General features: G+C 38.0%; 1 protein-coding gene across 1 annotated transcript in view; it reads right to left on the minus strand.

Annotated features, from left to right (window-relative positions):
• Positions 1 to 22,479, minus strand: part of SLC44A5 (solute carrier family 44 member 5) — a 337,526-nt gene that overhangs the window by 130,421 nt on the left and 184,626 nt on the right. Inside the window, exon 3 of the mRNA XM_072834088.1 lies at positions 13,838 to 13,886. Within this exon, the coding sequence (XP_072690189.1) occupies positions 13,838 to 13,886 (49 nt within the window). The remainder of the gene's footprint in view (positions 1 to 13,837; positions 13,887 to 22,479) is intronic.

The raw sequence follows: 22,479 nt of genomic DNA on the forward strand, positions 1-22,479 counted from the left end.
ATAAGCAGCACACCAAAACTACAACAACATAGTTTAGGGAGCCAAGAATATTAAATGAATTTAAAATTCAGCACAAATATTATGTACAAATACCAAAGCCAGAGTTTTAGGGAGGAAGGTGATGGTAGTGGTATAGGAAATTAAACCTCTTCCAGAGAGGAAGAGATGGAGTTTAGTTCTCTCTTTTATTGAACAAAATAAAATTAAATCATGGAGAAAGTGGCTTATGTGGTTGTAACTTGGTTTCCTAAATCTGAAAAAAAAAACAGGTTTGATATCAAATGCACAAATGTAAACTAACAGCACCTTCCACACTTCTTCTATACTTATTGGAGACAAAGGGGACCTATAAAATGTAAATGCACATTACAATGGAACATTTTTAGGAAGCAAATATTAAGAATAAGGCACAGGAGTGGCTCAGTTGGTTAAGCCTCTGTATTCAGCTCAGATCATGATCCCAGGGTCCTGAGATCAAGCCTCAGGTCAGGCTCCCTGCTCAACCTCTCTCTCCCTCTCCCTCTGGCTTGTGCTCTTCTCTCTCTCACGCACTCTCCCTCCCAAATAAATAGAATCTTAAAAACAAAAACAAAAACAAACAAGGTACACGGAGACCATCAACTCTAGTGTGAACTTTTTTTTTTACTTTAAATTTTGAGGAAATAATACTTTTGATTTTCGGCATTAAGCTTCTTCTTCTTCTTTTTTTTTTTTTTTAACATGTGAGACAGAAAGCATCCTATGAAGAACAGATAGCAAATTACCAAAAAACATAAGATAAATAATAATTTACAGGGCTATAATTTTACCAATGTGAAGGCATTAATTCTTGAAGACATTTTACCAGATAAATAGGAGACTTCCAGCTTGAAATAAACACATAATGATCTGAATTCAAAAGTCTAGCGCACATAAAGTGATATCTATACCTGTAAATCATGAAACACAATGACATCTTGGATAAATTTTCCATAAGTAACTTAAATCAAAACGACAATATGATATGTGTTGGGAAGTTTCAGTCTAATTTTATCATCTCTTGACTTATAAAATATATAGCTGTGAGGTTTGTTGTCACTATGTCCATTTGAGTTTATAAAGTTAGCAATAAAAAGCTGTTTTTTTTTTTTTTCTCTGAGAGGCTATATATAGGATTTGGACAAACTCCTATCAAGTGAAGGGTCATGCCTGAGTGATGGTTTCATTACCAGAATAGAAAGGCATTTTGAGTAATGCTTAACTGACATTTGCATACACTTTATATAATAATTCCTTATTTAACCAAACAAGCAAAATAATCATCTAAAAAAAAAAACTAATGTACAATTTGGGAAATATTTAAATTAAATACCAACACTAGATAAAATTTGATATACTTCTTCACTGACTTTTCCTCACGGATATAACTGGAAAATAACCTTCATGTCAAACACTTTCATAGTCATCACATTAAGAAAAGTAATCAAGGCCGCATGCTCATGAGTGGAGGAAATTCTACTAGGCCTTGACTTTCTGCCTCGATATACTCTTTCTACTCCTGGTTTTCTGTGTTTCTATTAAGACTCAGTAAGCTGGCTCCACACTGCTGGTGTCTGAATGACTTAGAAATTCCATAATGAGATACTGTTACTAGGATTGCCTCCAGAGGCTTCATTTCACATTATCCAGTCCACTCACAGAGTGAGGGTCACACGCCTGAGCCCAAGTCCAGCCTGGGGAACTGCCTGTTGGCTTCACCCCTACCGGCTTCCCAACTGTACCCACTCACTGGTCTCCTGCTCCAAATAGACACAAAGTACTTCCAATTTTTAAACAGAAAAATACTTTCTTTCCCCAGTGTCCCACCAAAAGCAATTAGACTTAAAGCATTATAATGGTTGAGAGCAAATGAAAAACAAATTCATTCAGTTGAGAAACAGCCTGAGTATGTGGTAATAAACTCTTCTGACACAGGTATATGGTAATCTGCCATATTACCACATGATGTATAGTAATGAAAGCAAGCATTAGCTTCACCAAAAAAAAAAAAAAAACAAGCTATGGGTCTATTAGAAACATTTTAGTTGTCGTCATAGTAAAGGTGAAGAGTCAAATGTCTGTGGTGAAGGAAACATCAAGGATGCTATTTTCCAAGAAAAAGAGACCAAATGAAAATGGACATAGCATGTAGTCTATCCACGCCCCCCCACCCCCATGCCCCCACCCCCCTACCCCCGCCACACACACACAGATTCATTAGGCAGCTGTGTTCTATGGCAACTCTTCCTTCTACTCCAGACTACTCGGGATTGTCTCCTGAAAGCACAGCATTACATGATCATACAGTCCTACATAGCTCCCTTAACAAAGCCCCAAAGGAAGAAGGCTCATAAATCCTCATCATGCCTTTTAAATTTCTCCAGAATCCCAAACAACCCGATCAGTTTCATTCCCAGGATGTGTTTTGCTCTAGTCTCTGTTCCAGGCCCTCTGGAACAACATGGAACACACCATGCACTTACACACTATGGTCCCCCTGGAGATGCTCTACTCGGGTTCCCTTTAAGAAGGACTTACTGCCTGGTTGGGGCAAGTGTGGTCATAAACAGCCTCTATGTGCCAGGACCTTCACCGTCTGCCTCTGCCACTCCACACCAGGTCATGCCCTCCTAGGACAGCTGACAAACCAGGGACTGAGCCAAGTGGGCTCATAAAGACGTGGCCATTTCAGAATTACTTGAGACTCCTGGGAGAGACAGTACTCACTCCAGAGCTCCCTGCTGGGAGCACTGAGGCTTTGTGGTAGCAGTGTGACATCTCCCTCTGTGCAATCCTGTCTCCTTCCCCTTCTTTTCCCTGGTGTTGATCCCTAATAAAGAGCTTGCACCCCAAACTCCAGCTCATCATCTGCATCTGGAGAATCCAATCTGCAACACAGGCCTCCATGCGTCTGATTCAGTTCTTCATTCCCCTCTCCCAAGGTCCAACTCAAATGACACCTTCAAAAAACATTTCTCCATCCTTCCAATTGGGAATAATTCTTCATTTCACTTATTTTACTCTATCCCCCTGAATTATGACTGTAAATTTGTATATCAAGTCAGTAGTTGTTTTATATTAAAGTTAGTAGTTTAAAGTTTATTGAGAGCATAGTCTATGTCCTTTCTATATACCCACCGTGCATATCACAGAAGAGCTATGAATGAAAGATAAAACTAATGAATGATCTGGAATCTACCTAAACCTTTTTTTTTCCTTCCCCATTATCACTAAAATTTAAAAATGCTGCCAATATTTCATCTCCAATATTTCATAGCCCAGCCCTCTCTATTTTTCAGCTATGTGTGATATATAGTCCCTGCTTTCCACCCTAGCTGAGCACACCTGCCTGGTATAGAACATGCTTATCCTATCTTTAAGCCATCACATAAAAGAAGCCTCCTTTGACAGCATGATGCTTTGTCCAAAATATTATTCAAGACCTTCCTAGTATGTGAAGTGCCCCAAGATACCGCCATCCGATTCCATCTACCTCAGGATCTTCAGAGTTTTTTTTTTTTTAAGATTTAATTTATTTATTTGAGAGAGAGAGATAGTGTGTGTGGGGGGGGAGGAGGGGCTGAGGGAGAGGGTGAGAATCTCAAGCAGACTCCACACTGAGCATGGAGCCCGATGTGAGCCTCAATCTTATAACCCTGAAATCATGACCTGAACTGAAAACCAAGAGTTGGACGCTTAACCAACTGAGCTCGCCGGTGCCCCAAGGATCTTCTTGTTCACATAATTTAGATATCTAGTATATGTCTAAAGATCATTATGCTCCATTAGAACAGTGACCAAATTTGGGGTTCCTTAAATCTTTGTAAGACTAGAATAATAAACTCTATATGGGAACTGCAAAATATAGGTATTCTGGGTTAATAATATATCATATTCACCTCTTCACTTTCCAAAATGATCACCTCATACATTCTCCTCTCAATCCTCATACACATGGGCCTGCTACCATCTCTACCACCACCATCAGCCCATTCCTGTCTAATGACCTTATCTCATAATTCATTGAGAAATTAAAAGCAAGAAATTTCTCTTCCTACCAAAGGCCACTCTCCGATTATGTTCTGATTCCATCTTCACGACTTTATTTCTATAATTTCCCCTTTCTCTTGTATCCTCAGTGTCCTGGATCATCTCCAGCACCACACATTAGTTCTAGTATCATTTATCTCTAGAAATCTCTACTTTGACCCCAGATTCCCCTCATCCTCCAATAAAACTTATTGAAAGAGTTGTCTCTAATAGCTACCTCCAGGTTTTCATCTGATATTCTCTAATTAACTCTCCACAGTCAGATTTAAGTGCCCACTTCATCACTGGGCACTTACGATGGAGGAGATAAGGTCACTAATGACTTTCATGTTGCTAAAGCCAATGATTACTTCTTAGTTTTTATCTTGCCTGACCTTCCAAAACAATCAACATAGCTAGTCACATCCATCCAACCATTCATCTCTTCTTTAACACTACTTTTAGCTTCTAAATGTTGCATTCCCCTTGCTTTTCTGTTAACTCACTAGGTACTTTTTCTGTCTCCTCTGCTGGCTTCTCCACCTCTGCTTGACTCAAATGTGGTCAAGTCCAGAGTTTGTCCTTAGGCCTCTTCACCCTCCTAAGTGGACTCATCCTGAACATGTGGCTTTAAATATTATCTCTATGCCAATGACCTCTCACTTCTCATTATCCAGCCCTCACCTTATTCCTCACTGAGCTCCAGACTTATATATATAGCATCATCACAAGAATATCTATTATTCTGCAACTCAAACTTAACACAGCCAAAATAGAAGCCCTACGACAAGAAACTTGCTCCTCCCCTAATATTTCCATTCTTCACATAGAGGATCTCATCCACCCAATTGTTCAAGTTACAAATCTAGCAGTTATCCTTGACTCCTTCCTTTCTCTCCTCTCTCACATCAATAGGTACTGTCATTTCTACTACCAAAAAAATATATATAGAATCTATTCACAACTATGCATCTCCACTACCACCACCTTAGTCCAAGTCACTGACTCCTCCACTTAGAGGACTACAAAAGCTTCCTATTGATCTCCTTTAGACTGCTTTTGAACTCTTAAAAGCCATTCTCCACACAGCAGTAAAAATGAGTTTTAAGAACATGTATTAGATTAACTCATTCTCCTAAAACCCTCCAAAGGCTTTCCATCACACTTATGCACACACGCTATAATGTGCTTGCAGGAATCACCTACCAGACCACTCCCCTCACCACTCCCCCTTTCATCATACTTCACTCACTCCAGTCTTCTTTCTGCTCTTGGAACATACTAAACTTGTTCCTGCCTTAGAGACTGTTTTGCTATCGCTCTATCTGAAGCGCTACGCCCTCAATCTTTGCATGGTTAGTTCCTCCTTCAAGTCTCATTTCAATTGTCAGCTCTATAAAGAGGTCTACTGTGGCCACAAAGTCTGAATTAGAGCCCACCCCCATCCTCAGCTAGGCATTATCACATCATCCTGTTTTGTTTTCTTCCTCCTAGTTTCCACTTTGTGAAACTATCATGTTCACTTCTCAGATGTTGTCTGCCCTGACTCTTCCCTCTTCCAAAAAACAGGAACCTTGTCTATCTTGCTCATCACTCTATCTTAAATGTCTAGAGAATATTGGGCAAATAATAGATGACCAATAAATATTTGTTGAATGAAAACAAATGAATAGGGATCCCTGGGTGGCGCAGCAGTTTGGCGCCTGCCTTTGGCCCAGGGTGTGATCCTGGAGACCTGGGATCGAATCCCACATCGGGCTCCCGGTGCATGGAGCCTACTTCTCCCTCTGCCTGTGTCTCTGCCTCTCTCTCTCTCTCTCTCTCTCTCTCTCTGTGACTATCATAAATAAATAAAAACTTAAAAAAAAATTTAAACTGTTTAAAAAAAACAAAAACAAAAACAAAAAAAACAGATGAATATTAATATTTGGAATAGCACCCACGTAAGACATCCACAGTTAAGTCCTTTGTTCTCTTCCACAGCTTGTACTTCCTATATGGAACCATAAAGTCTTTTCAATTGTCTGTTCTTCTATTATTTAATTCCTTGAAGACAAGGACATCCTATCTTTGTATTATCACCAACTAGCATAATTATTATCATATAGTCAGATGTATATTATAAATATTTGTTCAAGGAATAAAGAAAAAAAAGGCTGGGGAGGAAGCAGAGTGACACAGAACCTATGGATAAACACAAGGGTGAACTTCACAAGAGGCTGAATAATTTTGCCTTATATTTGAGTCAAAACAGTCACTATGTACAAGGTAAAGCTTTACTTATAGGTTTGAACTCTAAGACTTTAAAGTCATACTTAAAGCTGTTGCTGAAAAGCTACCCAAATTCTATACCATTGTCAGATGACATCGGTGTAATATGAGAGTTCATATTCCTAAAAGCAACTCTCAGCTAATAGGAAAATAGTATCAGAGTTCTTTAAGCTATTTACATCACTAGGGCTTATGGAATACACCTCAGACCAATTTTCAATTCAATTAGTTTTTATGAAGTGTCCACAGAGGGCATGACACTATATGCAGTGCAGATCCAAGTATGCTACCTCAAGGCAGATCAAAGATTTATAGGTCACAGTGTAAAAAGTTCAGTTTATTCTGTTTACCTCATTCATTTTATGCTAGAGCAAAGCCATTAAAATGTTATGACCATTTGCTTGACCTATGATCCAAGTGTGAGAAAATAAAGTCCAAATTGCTACAATTGGTACCCTATGATAAAGGTCACATATTATCATCTCAGGACATGGAGATGGAATTTATTTATTTATTTTTTAAAAGATTATTTATTTATTTATTTATTCATGAGAGACACAGAGAGAGGCAGAGACACAGGCAGAGGGAGAAGCAGGCTCCATGTAGGGAGCCCGATGTGGGACTTGATCCTGGGACTCCAGGATCACACCCAGGGCTGAAGGCGGCGCTAAACCACTGAGCTACCCGGGCTGTCCTGTTTATTTATTTTTAATAAAAAAGTTCATCTGAAAGTTTCAGATTAAAAGAATCTTAACACTTATAAGCACAGCCATGAAAGATATAACCCTATTCTTTACAAACAGAATACCATCCAAGGAGTAGATGCTCCAGCTAGTGGTATATTGAGAGGGGATAAAAGCCAGCCTTTGTCATTAATTACTCACATATATACTGAATGCGGATCTCTGTCCTCCAAGAGATTTACAGGCCAGATGACAAAACAATACATGAGGAGCACAAAAGTTAAATGCAATCACAAGCAGAATGTACCAAACATCATTCACAGCAAAAGCTCTGGGATTTCAGAGGAGGGAAGGCACTCTGATACTAGGATCAGAGGAGGTAGATTCTGAGCAGGGCCTTTAAGCAAGGAAGACTGCCACTTTAAGTGACAGTAAGGTATTTCCCCAAAACTTGAGTAAATAGAAAATAATACTTCTTTCTGAGAGTTAAACTATAAAATCAACACAAAAGTAAAGCAGAGTTGTATGTAGTCACTTCAATGATACTGTAAAACCTCCCAGTCCAGCAAGGCTGATTTTAAACTTATTGAATTTATTAACATATATAAAGAGAATTGCAAATAATCATCAAACAGCCCTTCCCTTCCAAGCACTCTCCAGATTAGGGCACCAAATCAAACAGATGTGAGGATCCAACTCCATTGATAGACACCATAGGCAGCCAGCACCTGATGCCATTAGGCATTCTACTCATGCAATTCCCTTGTTCAAACTATACGATCATCAAGCAACCTTTTAATAATTAGGTTTCTCATGTAGTTTGCCTAAAGGGAGCAATGTGCTGGTCTGGCCAACATGAACACCAGGTTTGCTCAGCAATTAAATTTCTTAATGTACATTACTGCGTTGGTATTCTGGTTTTATACATCAGTCTCTTGTGACCTTGTTATTGCCAGTCATCATCCTGGAGTTGTTGTAATTCTAGGACACTGACATAATACATTTTCAGACCCCACAGTATACAGGACTGGTTTGGTTCAATAGAAAGTTCATTTAAGGGTTTAGAAACCCCAGAGACAGACAGACAGGGGGGGATAGATGAATAGTTTAGGCACATATATTAAGACATTTGTGTAGGTATCTGAATATAATATTAAGGCATGGAAGTTGATGTTTAGCAGTGGACTCACTGGTGAAATTTGAGTAGGGGGAGTTACATGATCAAAACTGTTACTCACAGGACAATTATGTGCAGTTCTACTTAGCAGAACTCATGGTTTAACTGAAGAGTTAGCCAAGCAAATAACTAATTGCAATACGCTATTATAAGCATAAAGAGTACTCTAAGCACCAAAGAAAGCACCTGCAGTTTACTCTAGGGATGATGAAGGAAGTCATGATTTTCTCTGCCCTTCATAACCATCCTGCTTCTCCTCATGTGTTCCCTACTTTGGTGATCATAACCACATTCCACCTGGTTATTAGGCACAGTCATGCTAGATTCTCTTTTCTACCCCCAACATACAATCAGTCCAAAAGCCTTAAAGGTTTTGCTTTCTCATTACCTCTTAAACTTCTTTTCCTCCAGGGCCACTGCCTTAGTCCAAGTTGTAATCATTTCTCAGCTGGATTACTGAAATAGTCTTCCAAATGGTACCCTGCCTTCATTCCAACTAGCTTATAACCTTTCCAGCACATCTACAGTTTTGAAGCTAGGATGATAGTTCATTTAGTCATCCAACAAATACATATGTGTCAGGGACTTTCTAAGCCCAGGGGATAGAACAATGAACAAAACAGACAAGGTTCTTGATTTTCATTGACCTAATACTCTAGACAGGACATTAATTATGTAAGCAAAGAAATGACTAAAGCAGTTTTTCAGTAGTGATAAAAATATTATAAAGTAAATACAATCAAATGATGTGGCAGAGAGTGACTATGTTAACTGGAATTTAAATAAAAAGTTTTTAAACTTTTTTTTTTTAAACTACTAAAAAATTGAGTCAGGGACTGGGTTGTCATTAAGGCCTCTTGGGCAATGGTAGTTAGGAGCAGGATGACTAGAGGGAGCCAGCCATGCAAAAGTCTGGAAGAAAAACAAACACAAAGTCTCCAACATAGACACATGTTTAGAATGTTCAAAAATTGGGAAGAAAGCAAGCATAGCTACAATGAGAAGATAAAGAGAGAAAGAGTGGTAGGGGATAAGGTCAGTGAATTATACAAAGGGCACTCACCTAAGGCCCAGTAAGTTTGAATTTTAATTAAAGTGCTATGGGAAGCTATTGAAAACACTTAAGTAAAAGAGCTGCATAATTTCATCTACGATTTGAAAGTTCACTCAAGGTTTTGTGTGAATCATAGATTTAAGAAAAGCAGGAGTGAAAGAAGATCATTCTAGGGTCCAGCGCAAAAGTATAGGTGGGATGTATAGAGCCTTGGAAGAAAGTGGTAGCAGAAAGGTGGAGATGTATTTGTCTTGGAGATATATTGTGGAGCTAAAGCCAGTAGGACTTCCTAATGGAGTGAATGTGGGAGATAAGGAAAAAAATAAGAAACCAAGGATCTGTAACCTGATGGACTTTGGTGTCATTTTCTGAGATGGAGAAGACTGAAGGGTATGTTTTAGAACTTTGGGGTGGGAGTAGAAATCAAGAATTCAGTTGGGCCACATTAAGTGTAAATAAGTATTGAGAATCCAAGAGACATGTCAAGTAGGCAGCTAAATCCAGAAACATGGAGGTCAATGGAAGGGTCATTGGTAGCAATACAAGCGTGGGAGTCATTGACATACAGATAATATTTAAATTATTGATCTAGTCTAAATATAGACTAGAGAAAAATAAGAATAGAGAGCCAAGGATCAAGTTCTGTAGCATTCCAACATTTGGAGATCAAGTAAAGATTGAGGAAACTGAAAAATAGAGGCCAATGATGTAAAAGAAACTTCAAGTGAGTATGAGGTCAAGGAATTCAAGAGAAAAGAGCATTTCTAAATGTCAAATGTTGCTGCCAGGTTAAAACAAAAGACACCCACCCATTGCACTTGGAAAGATGGAAATCATTGGTAACCTCAAAATCAGTGTGAGGAGAGTACTAGAGAATATATCTCTACTCGAGAGAATGTGAGGGAAGAGAGGAAGTCCTATAAGTCATTATGTGACTTATTTTATAAGTCATTTGGACTTGTAAAATAGCTTGAAACCAAAAGCCTACATCCATAGCACTCCCTTTGGACACTTTTAAATAGTCTCCAAATGTGAAAGAAAACGGAAGGAAATAAAAATAAATGATGTCATAACTGGTATAACAAAAAAGCACACCAATTATTTCAATACGTAGCCAATATGAGAACTTTATAACTTTAGAAGACAGCATTGTATTCTCACAATAACTTGAGACATCTACTTGATAATGGCTCTAGAATTCACAAGAAGGCATCAGTACAATGCTTTCCATGTGTATCACTTAGGCCAGAAGCTGGACTCTTCCCTCAGTGCTTTGGCATTAAGAATTGAAGCAAAAAGTCTTGAAATTTCAAGGTTGGAAAGGATTTGGAGGTCATTTAATCCAGCTCCTTTGTGTAAATGGATCCCCTCTTCCACATTCCTAATGAATGCTTGCTTCTTTCTCCTCTTGAACCCCTTTCATGAGAGTGAATTTGCCACCTCTGCCCAATGCTTCAGGTAGAAATAAATGCATCTTATTACATTTCAGACAGATTTCCCTTGCTTTTATAATAACAGTTATTTTCAGCATTGTGCAACCTACCAATGTGATTATATGAGTCATATGTCCTTCATCTATTTTGTGTATAAGGGAAAAAGGCAATTATGGAACATGTAGGCCTTTTATTTCTATTTACCTATCTATCTATATGCTGCCTCTTTCCAGAAAAAAAAATCTTAAATGAAATGACTTAAAACACCTGGGTGCAATAGTTATTAAAATAGAAATAGAAATTCAAACTCCTGAAAAGAAATTCTTGACTCGAAGGCTAATGTAGTTGCTGGCATTGAAATTAAATTTATCAGTGGGCTTTCTACAATTCAGCATGAAAGGAGAAATATAGTGGATTACACAGTTCTCCTTATCTAAAAGAAGAAAGTATACTAATTCTCCATTAAATGAAAATTTTCCTTAGTTCTAAATTACAAGAGGAATTTCTCATGTAGCATCTTATGAAAGAGACTTATTTCTTTGTTTTCCATTTACATTCATTTTCACTGCCATTTCATTTTTTACCAAACTCACAATCTCAATCCAATGTTTAAAAAAAAAAAAAAAACTTAAAAGAATCTGTTGAATATATAGGACAAAGCCAGAGCATTGAATAACTACTTTTCAAAAGGGACTGGGAAAACACTTTAAACTATTAATCATCCTTTTGGGGAGGGGGGGGTGTCAGTATTATGGGGCATTGGTTCCCACAGGCCCAACTCTTAGTAGACAGGAACAAATGAGAAACTGAGCTAAAATCTTCTACAGCACTACCATCATTCCTTTACCTCTCCTAGAAATAACTACAGTTGGGTGATCACTAGGTACAAATGATATCCTGTGAACTGAGAGAAGTGTACAGAACATGGTCCACTGACAAGCAGAGAATGCTGGAAGAGTTGGCCTGAATATCTGATAACACTTTGAATCTTTCAGAAGGGAAGTGATACTGTAAGCAAAGGTGTTATTAAAGGCAGCCCTGCAGCTAGAGGTAATGTGAAGAATTTGGGGTTTCTCATTTGTTCATTAAACATTCCAATTATATACCACATCTTCTTTATTCATTCATCTGTCGATGGACATCTGAGCTCTTACAGTAGATACATACAATGGAATATACTCAGCCATCAAAAAATCATATCTTACCATTTGCAACAACATGGATGGAACTACCAGGTATTATGCTAAGTGAAGTAAGTCAGAGAAAGACAGTTTATCATATGCTCTCACTCATATGTGGAATTTAAGAAACAGCACAGAGGATCATAAAGGAATAGAGGAAAAATAAGAAGAAATCAGAAAGGAAGACAAACCATAAGAGACTCTTAATTATATGAAACAGAGTGTCGCTGGAGGGGTAGGGGGTGGGGGGATGAGGTAACTGGGTGATGGACATTAAGGAGGACACGTGATGTCATGAGAACTGGGTGGTACATAAGACTGTAGAATCACTGACCTCTACCTCTAAAACCAAAAATACATTCTATGTTAAGTAATTGAATTTAAACTTAAAAAAATTAAAAAATAAACAGTCTAATTACTTTCTCAGAAAGGAAATTATAGAAAAGTTATAAATGGGCCAACCGTGTCTTCCTGCGGTTCAACACCCACGGTTCTATAGTACTTTCCCCTGTTCTTGGATTGAAGATGGGGGAGGTATGCCACATACTGACCATTTCTCTTTGAAGGCTTCTGTGGTCTGCAGGACATCACAAACCATCACAAACAGTCCTCAGTAAAACTAACTTACTTTCCTCAGAGTGATGATCACAGTTGCTTAGACTTTACCTGGACTACCTGGTTCCATCATTAAGCTCTACGTAACTACAATTACGTAGTTATTACTGAAGACTCAACTCCTTCCTCACACCTAAAGCTAGCCAGGCATGACTCTGCTTTCTTCTCTGTGGCTAGAAAAGGCACATCTTTAATCTCTATTTTGTCCGTCCAAATGTGGCAGCACATTATATTTGTACTCTTACTATTACTACTATCACTATGACTACTACTACTATTGTTGAATCTGGATTATATCTAGAGGTCCCTTGAGGCCAATAAGCTAGATTCAATTTTCACATGTTAGTTATTGTAAAATCAATGCAAGTACAGTAAAAGTAACCTACATCCTGAATGAGGCTGTTTGTATACTGGACCATGCAACGTATTCATGGTGTTACCATGGAAAGGATGAGAGATTTCAGACTTACTCTAAAAAAGGCATTGGTACACCTTTGAATAAGTAACCCCATTTTTTTTTATAGAATTGGGATAAACTGAATACACATTTGTTAAAAGCCGGGGTATTATAGGCACATAACAGTAAATGCTAACGTAGATGCTGATGGTTGCAAGTGCAAACAAGCATGCTGATCATTACTTCACCTAGGAGTTTACTATGACATACAAATGTCAGAAATCGAGGTCAAAGCTAAGCAAAACCCAGCTACCAACAGCATAATTTTCTCCTCAGTTTTACCCATTCTACCCTGCAAACCCCTTTCTGGTTAGCAAGAAGCCTGGGAATAGAGGGTAAAAGTAATAATAAAAGAGGCCTATGAATTATAGGGTAGCTTTTAAATGCCATACAGCTTTGAGAGAGAAGCACCCGTTGAGACAAGTACATATTTCCCTAGAGTAGTCCAAACTATCCAAAAGCTTACATGATGCAATGGTGAATGGTTGTCTCTAAGAAAGCTCTCTGCTTTTGGAAGCCGAGAGGCACAAATACCTGCTGTGGAAGAAGTTGGCATAGCAACTCTGCATTTGCAGTGGAGAATCACAGAACAAACAGGTGCATAAAACAACTACTCAAATGTATTTGCTTCTCTAAAGTGGTTAAACCTTGTAAAGCATTTCTAGGCTTCTCGTTTTAAGAAATACAAACACTTCAGCCTCATCATTTAAGGCAGCATATTTGCTGAATGGATGATATTCATGACTCGTGGAAAAATTTATTCTCTGTATTTTCTGTATATCAATAAGGTGACATTTAGGCTAAAAGTAAGTCATTTCCCCTTCATCAGATATGATTCTCCATTGACCAGAAAATTATAACAAAAGTAAACTTTTTGTGCTTGTTAAAAAAATATATTTCCAAGAAAATAATTGCTTACCTTTTGGCAACGGGCCCCTTGAAATTCGGATCATATGCATTTGGATAACCTGCATTTAAAAGAAAGAACTTTTTAAGCATATATGCCAATGAAATGGCAAATAAACACATTTAGAGTACTAATAAAGAAAAATCTACATCTTGGCTACTGCCCAGGGCAGTGTTGAATTCATTCTTTGGTCCAGGGAAACACAGTTATGCCTTGATTATATCTGCCAATCCTCTTCCCTCTCTCCAGTAAGAAACAAGACTGGGAAGAGTTAAGGACCATATTCTATGCATACTATACACATATCTCCCACTGTTCTGTGTGGCAACATTATAGATTGCATCCAGGGTAGCAAAGCTTGGAGTCCTTCTGGTCTGCAAAGCCGTTTTACCATCTGCCATCACCAAGTATTGCTGAGTGCTCGTGAGGTGCACAGTACAACAGAGATGCCTGCTTATCTGGTTCTCCCCTTTCTCTCAGTAGATTAGGCTTTCCTTCAAGAAGTCGAAATATTAATTGGTCTCTGACATGTTGGCTATATGGCATATACAAGTCATTATTATATTATAGAAAGATTATTTTTTTCAGATCCTCTTGGCAGGCTTCATACCATCTGGAGAGATGCCCTAGTCATTCATTATTGCATCATGGTTGTGATATATTCCCCCCCATTTTTTAAACAGGACAAGGTACACACAGAAGAGTCTTTTCCTGTGACATGTACTACGTAAGCAGACTCAGAACCAAGTTCTGTAAAATAATTTCTGGTCAGTGATCTGTATTTTACAATCCCAAACCCCCAATGCTTCTCCCCTAACCTAAGCACTCACACCTCTTCCTCTAGGGATTTGTCCTTGTGAGAAGGCTTAGTCCTGAAATTAAAGGGAACATGTCAAAAGGGACTGGCCAAAAAACCTCATATGACTCTGCCTGTAAATGGGAACGTGAGTTCTGAGGACTCAGAGGCCTCTTCAGTGTAATCACAGGCCGAGGACAAAACAACAGGAAGGTAAGGACGCACATGGAACAAAAATCTAAGAGCCAGTCAATCAGTGAATATTAGTAAAGCACCTATTATTAGCCAAGGACTCCAAGGGCACAGAAGATATATAAGGCATTGTCCTATTGGAGACCTTACAATTGGTGGAACAAGATCAACGTATTGATTCATTCAACAAATATTTCTTGAGAATACCAGGCCCTGCATTGTAACATATGAACACTGAAAATGCCATATAAAACAATTAATAAAGAACCAAATTGTGTGGTATCTGCCTTAAGTGTTACAAGAGTTCTGAGAAAGTAGGTTTCATCAAGGACTAGAACAGTCAAGAGGGTCATATTCAAGAAGTAAGATTCTTGCTAAAGACTAGAATAAAACAAAAAGGAAGAAAAATATTTTGGATGGATGAAACTGGAATTCTGTTAAATTCAGTTGCTATTTATTGATCACCTGCTATGTGTTCTGGATTGAAAGAGGCACTGCAGGGGATAAAAGATTTACTGAAACGGTCTCTGTCTTCAAAAAGCTAATGAACTGATGAGGAGGGATAAAAATAAGAAAAGTACAAAAATTACTACAGAACAAAGCAGAACATGATATCATAAAAGGATACAAAGAAAGTGTTATAAGAGTTCCAGGGAAGGAAAGGTCACGGTCAGTAGAGATTAGTAAGGAATGACTCTTAAAGCACAACATTTTGGGATAAATAGGTGAAGTTTAGACTTGTAGCAATGAATGAAGTCACAGAGGTAGAGATGCTTAGCATGGTTGTAGAGATGGTAAAAAAATCAGCCTGACTGGATAACAGGATAGGAGGAGGGGACATAAAGCCGAAAGGATACAATAGGATCAGACTTCAGAAAGCCTGAAAAAATGAGATGGAAGTTATTTTATATATCCTAGGCCACAGGGAACCATAGAAGGATTTTGAACAACTACAAAAAAAAAATGACCCGGCAAAAGCAGTGCTTAAGGAAGGGCAGTCTGCAGCAGTGTACAAGTTGAATGGCAAAATGCAAAGTCAAGGAGATCAACTTAGGAGTCTACTGCAATAATAGAGGTGAAGTAACGTGAGCCACTGTCCAAGTGGTGATGGAAGTGATGGAAAGAGAGATTCAAGATTCATCACAGAGAGTTGTGTGGCATAGAGGTTAAGAGCAATGGCTCTGGAGTCAGATTGCATGCCGTCTGTGACTGACTAGCAGAATGACCCTAGACAGGTCGTGCCGCCTCTTGAGTCTTGGTTTCCATATTTGTAAATGGAGATAACAGTACCTATGCCTTAAAGTTGTTATGAGGATTCAATTAATTAACACCTGTAAAAGTGCTCAGAACCATGTCTGGCACTTCGTACGCTCCCCAATGAATGTTCACTATTAGTCAGTGTAAGTACATGAAAAAAATAAATAGAACTTGATGAATGACTTGGGGTATAAAAGAGAGAAGTCAAGATGGCTTCAAGTCAAGCGACTACAGACCTAGAACTGTCATTCTCAATCACTTTTAGTCTTTGGCCTAGGCTTTAGGAAAGATTGAAACACTTTGGGAACATTAGTAGGTGGAAGAAATTGTAAAGTTATTATAAGAAAAAGAGCATGAGATTGATTTTGAAGTGACATCTGATTGTAAGTCCAGCATTCATTCAGAGTTAAGAAACTGGAATCTTGAGTCAAGTCTTGAGATACATATATGGAAGTCACGAAGTTTATATCATGATAAGTGATGAATTCCATAAAGAAAAACTTCAGGGTCTGTTGGTTACAATATTATTATAGCAACAAGAACAACAGTATTAAACCTGTTTTTAGCATTAAATGCTAAGTGCTGTAACAGGAACTTCATTTGCATTGTTTTGCTTACTTTGATACAATAACTTTATTAAATAGGTAGATTGGAAACCATTGTTAGATTCACTTTATCTATTTAAAAAAACAAGGCACGGAAAGGCTAAGAATGTGCCCCACCTGGGACCCACACTGTCTAGTCCTATTGGGGCAGAACAGATCCTGCTGGCCATACCCTACATTGCCAACATTGGTTTATACTCCAAGGGGAAGCGTGTAAAACATTTCCTGTTTGAGAAAGTCCATATATACTTCAGTGTTGAGTTCTCTGACACTGTCAAATTCTCTTTTCCTCACTGCTTCTCTGACTCCGCCCACCTGGGAACTGACCTCCTCATAATTAAGAGTAAAAAGTGAAAATAAACAGTCACAGGAAGGAAAACATAAAAGTGACATTCAAGAAAGTGGCACTCAAGAAAGCCAAAGAATTCCAAGAAAGAGGGAAGACTACAAATTCCACGGAAAAATGATTACTAAGTGAATGTTTATTCGTACCTGGGACCACTGTAAGTACTTTGCACACAAATCTGCCATTTTGCACAATGTCACAGAGAACACAATGTGACTCGTACTCCTGTGTACTGTGCAATGCAATACCCCCAGTATATTTATTATGTTATTGGATGCTCCATAATCTGTGAGGTGTGTCATTATTATCATTCCGTTTTACAAATGAGGAAGTTGAGGTACACAGGATGGCTAATTTGCCCCTCAGCTAACAAGAGGTGGAAGTGGGATTGGAAGGCACATGGTCTGACCCCAAAGCCTATGTTGAGCCACTTGGCAGGAAGTTCCTCTTTGATGATATCAAAGAAATGCCATAGATAAGTGGGGAGAGGAAGCAGGTGAAAAGGGATTAGCAACTTACACTGATCTTGTAATTATTCACTTTTTACATTAGAAATAGGCAGAACTGCTTTAAAAGAATCTAGGTTGGAGGGGCGCCTGGCTGGCTCAGTCGGGAGACCATGTGACTCAGTCTCAGGGGTGTGAGTTTGAGCCCCACATTGGGTAAAGAGATTACTTAAAAGTATCCAGGCTGGCTTCCAATTTTGGTGTGATTTGTACCTTACAAAGAGAAAAAGTAGATCACAGTGTAAATGAAATGCTATTGTCAAATCTGTCTGAAAAGCTGACACTTTCTGATTGTAAATCCTGGCCGCCTTATATTTCAGTTGAAAAATATACTTACGCCACAGTCAAACGATAAGATTTAGCTGATTCCATATAGTAATGACAGCTGGAAAGTAATGACTTCAGCCTACCCCACGTGCTGCCAGAATTTGTATTGTCATGCAAATTTTTTATTTTCTGGAATCAATACAGGCCCTCGCTTTTTCAGAGACCCTCATGTGCTCTAATTGCATCTCTGGAATAAATAGACTGAAAGGCCAGCTAAGTGAAAAGAGCCACAACACTGAGCCATCATATGGCTTAGCTAGTTGAATATAATTCATATTTCTAACTTCCAGAAAAAAAATACTTATAATTAGGTAATCATTTTAAGAGCTGCTTAAGTTCATGTGATTCTCCGATCACCAAAATTATTATGACAACAGAATCACAAAAAGAAATTCATTATAGAAGTTACACACTTGTTATTATAGTTAACAGTTTGTATTGTACTTACACAATGCAATTTATCTTACTACAAATCATTCATGAGGATTAAGGAAAATAGTCCAGGTAATTAATTCAGCTCCTGAGTGTGGATTTCACATGACTCTGTTGGACACAAATGGTAAGATAGAGCAGCCAGGCATGTTTAGAAAGACTCTTTTCTTTAAAAGCTATCTGTTTCTCAAAGAAAAATGACAATAAAACTATCACTGATCAGTTACAAAAACCAAAAATCTGAGAGCTTTAAGTTTATTCTTTCAGGTATATTCTCCAGAGAATGTAATGTGGTTTAGAAAACCAAAAGGGAACTCTAAGGCGTGGCAAAGTAGAATTTAGTGACCAAGTCAGATAGCTCTCTAAAAAGCAAGGGAACATGGTGTAGTACAAAATTAAATCTTGCCTTAATATTCAACAGCTAGTGGAAAATTGTGAATAATCAAACACTTGTTTTACATTTGATTTTTTACAAACATGTTTATGGCTCTGTCTACAAATGAGGGCCTGCCACTTCATCCAGGGATAGGAGTCCCTTTCCTCCAATCTCAACAGAGGAGAAGGAAGTGTTCTTTGCCATTTCTTACAGGGAGATATCCCTACCTCTCAGCCCAGCACACATGGCCTCTCTCCAGCCTCATCTCCTACCATCCCTTACTTCAAACTTGATCTTCTAGCACTTTGGTACTGCTATGATTCCAGCCTACATCAGGTGTTTTGCATAAGGCCCTTTTAACAATATGCCTTTCCCTTCTTTGTTCTGTTGACAAGGCTAAAGAAATCTTACAGTTCTTACAAATTCCCCCATTCATCCTCTAGGAGAAGGACAAGGACCAAAACATCCTACTGGCTACTGTGCCAGTGGGTACTGTGCCTAGAGACCAATGCTGAGAACTTTCTTATAATTCCATCCCAAAGTAGTTAATTCCACTCATCTGTGAGATGTACATACTTGTATTATTTGCATTGTTGCACTTGGTACACTATGCCTCAAGGCATGTGCTGTAGTAGACAGATGCCCACATCCTAATCCCCCAAATTTGTGAATATTTTATTTTACAAAGCAAAAGGGACTTTGGGTGATTATGAGATGGGGAAATTTTCCTGTATTATCTGGGTAAACCCAATATAATTACAACAGTCCATACATGGGGAAGAAGGAGACAGAAATGTCAAAGAAGGAGATGTGACTATGGAAACAAGGTCAGAGTGATGTGATAGGAGAAAAACTCAACTGACCATTGCTGGCTTTGAAGAGAGAAGGGAGTCGTGAGCCAGGGAATGTGGCAGCCCCTAGAAGCTAGAGAAAGTAAGAAAATGGATTCTTCCTTAGAGCCTCTTGAAAGAAATGCAGCTGGGCCTATCCTTTCACTTTAGCCCATTGAGACCTATTTTGGACTTCTGACCTCCAAAACTGTAAGATAACAAATCTGCATGATTATAAACAATTACATATGCGGTAATCATTAAAGCAGCAAGAGGAACTAATATACATGACTGTTTCTCCTACTGGATTAATAGCTCCTTTAGGGCAGATACCAGATCCTGGTTATTGTTCTCTTGCTATTATCTACTTTGGTGTCCCATATATGCATAAATAATAGATAATAAATATTTCTGGAGTAAACTTTTATTAAATGTCAGTGTAATTTTGAATTCTTATATCTTTAATTTAGGTTATGAAAATACAAATAGGAGATCAATCTTAACAATTACCAGCTAGTCATTGTAGATAGATTTCAACCTGGATTAAAGACAAGTTAATAGACTCCTAAAATTGCATTGATGTGAAAAATTACTCTCTGTTAACTCAGCATCCAATTTGTAATGTCAAGACCAATAGGAGTTAACAAAGGAAGTAATGGAGACAGTATCCCATACTGGTGAATAAAAATTGGGCAATAAAATTCTTGGTATCAAATGTCATTTCTGCCATCTACAAAGTGCATGATCTTGGGAGAATTACTGTTTTTCTCTGTGCAGTTTCATTTTTGTCATCTATAAAATGATAGTAGCAAAACAAATTTTAAGTAACAAAAGGAGGAAACAATTTCTGCCTTTGGGGTGACCACTGGAAGCAGTAAAATATATGAAATCACTCTCATAAACAAAGTAGATCAGTGTAGTGCAACGCAACTTAAGTTGAATTACCTCACTGACTATAAGTGACATGAATAGTTCTAGAAAGGTTTCCATGATTAAGCTGGATATGACATTTATGGAATAACTTTTTGAAGGAGAGGAATTATGAGAATGCTTAAAGGGAAGAATGTATCATATGGGAAAGCTGGAAAAAGCACATGCTCAGCTACAGCAAAGAGCTATTCCTGGAGGAGGAGACATGAGAGCAGTTAGAAGAATGACATACATCATATGAAGCTGGAGTAGGATTTACAAAGCCCCTCAAGTCTTCTGAGAAAGTAATACAATTGCCATGTGTTTGTGTATCTGTATGATGCAGAAGAAATAGGAAAGTTAAGGCAGAGGGACCAAGAAGAAGATTGTTGTCATATTTCAGAGTTCAGATGGTAGCTGCTTGACTGAGGCTGCAGCAGTGAGAGAGGATGAGGTAATTCCAAAAGCATTACAGAGGAATACATTTGATGGGGGTGAAGGAAAGGGCAGGGTGTCATGCTTCATCACCTAGTGATGGCAATGCCTCAAGCAGAAAATGATGTGCATTCCAGAAATTCATCTAGGGCAGAAACATGACCCCACATTGGACATGGCAAGATTAATGGAAATGCAAATGAGGTTCCTTCAGCACTGATTCAAGCCAAACAATACTGTGGTACCATCACCTTACAATGGTTGTTTTTCTATCAGTCTGAGTAACTTCCTAAACGTATAGATTGATAAATCATTCCATGCTTCATCAAGAATGCCAAATCTCCTGCTTTAAGAAAGGGTTTTCTAATCACAGGGTTGGTTTCTAAATAGTTTACATCATCATTTGAAATAATTCACCCTATATGAACACAAGTCATTAACATTCAGTTAAAACGTCAATCTGGAAGTAATGCCGAAAAGAAACAACCTCCACTTCCACTAAACAGGCAAAAGAAAACATTCATAAAGCACTCAGGCTGCTTCTTCATAGACTGATTTTATAGGCAGTGCTGAAAGATGCACGTTTGGGGGGCATTGGAAATGCACTTCTGAAAAAATGATTTTTCTTGACTACTGTGACAAAGCAGTGAATTTGTGCTATAGAACAGCCATGAATTATTGGATAATCACATATCTTCTCAGAATAAATAAAATTCTGAATCAATATTGATTTAAAAAGAGACTCTGGAAGCAAACAAGAACATGAATTGAGTTTGAAGGTTATCAGCTTGGGGTTTCTAATATTTCTTTCTAGCTGTATTCATATTCATTGCCCAACATGAGGCACTCAGAAAAAAAAAAAAAAAAGAGCAATGACATACTCTAATTGCACTGGAGCAATTCCTTATTTTCTTCCAGTATCATAGGTTATGCATTTCATTATCACACAAGACCCTATTCCCTTACCTCCTAAAAAATATAACAACTTCATAATCAGAGATAGGAAATGAAGAGTATATTTACTTGCCCTGAATATAAAAATAAGTGACTTCATCTTGTCTTTCCATCTGCAAAATTCAGGCAGTAAATGAATAAAGTTTGGGAGAAATGATAGTTTTCGTCATTATACAGATACAAAAATCAACTTTTGTAAAGAAGGAGAAAATTTTTTAAGGTTATAGTTGAGTGAAAGACTTTCTGTTGAGCTTAGGAATAAACACTACTAAGAAAAATAGCAAGAACTTGTCAATTTATCACAAATGCATAAAGCAGTAGCTAGTGATAACATCTCTCCTACATCTTCATATTGTTCACAGGTTATTGATGAGAATAAAATTAAACTGTGCATCAACTCTGACTTTTGCCACAACTCAAGAAGATGGAAGATAATAATCACTAGAAAATCATCCCTATTCCTGGGCCTGAATGCAGGGAAGAAAATATGATTTAGTATACATTTTCTACCCACAAGACATCATGATCCAACGAATAAAAACTACAAGTGGAATATACTACGAGAATTCGTGTTAGATGAATGCCTCTACCTACAGAATAGTTGAGGAAAAATTATGATAAACTATGATCTTTCAGCAATGGGTCAAACTAGTCACTTAGAATGACAAATGGGGAAAGTGCAAACAACA

This window comes from Canis lupus, chromosome 8 (assembly GCF_048164855.1).
Source record: "Canis lupus baileyi chromosome 8, mCanLup2.hap1, whole genome shotgun sequence".
Taxonomy (NCBI): Eukaryota; Metazoa; Chordata; class Mammalia; order Carnivora; family Canidae; genus Canis; species Canis lupus.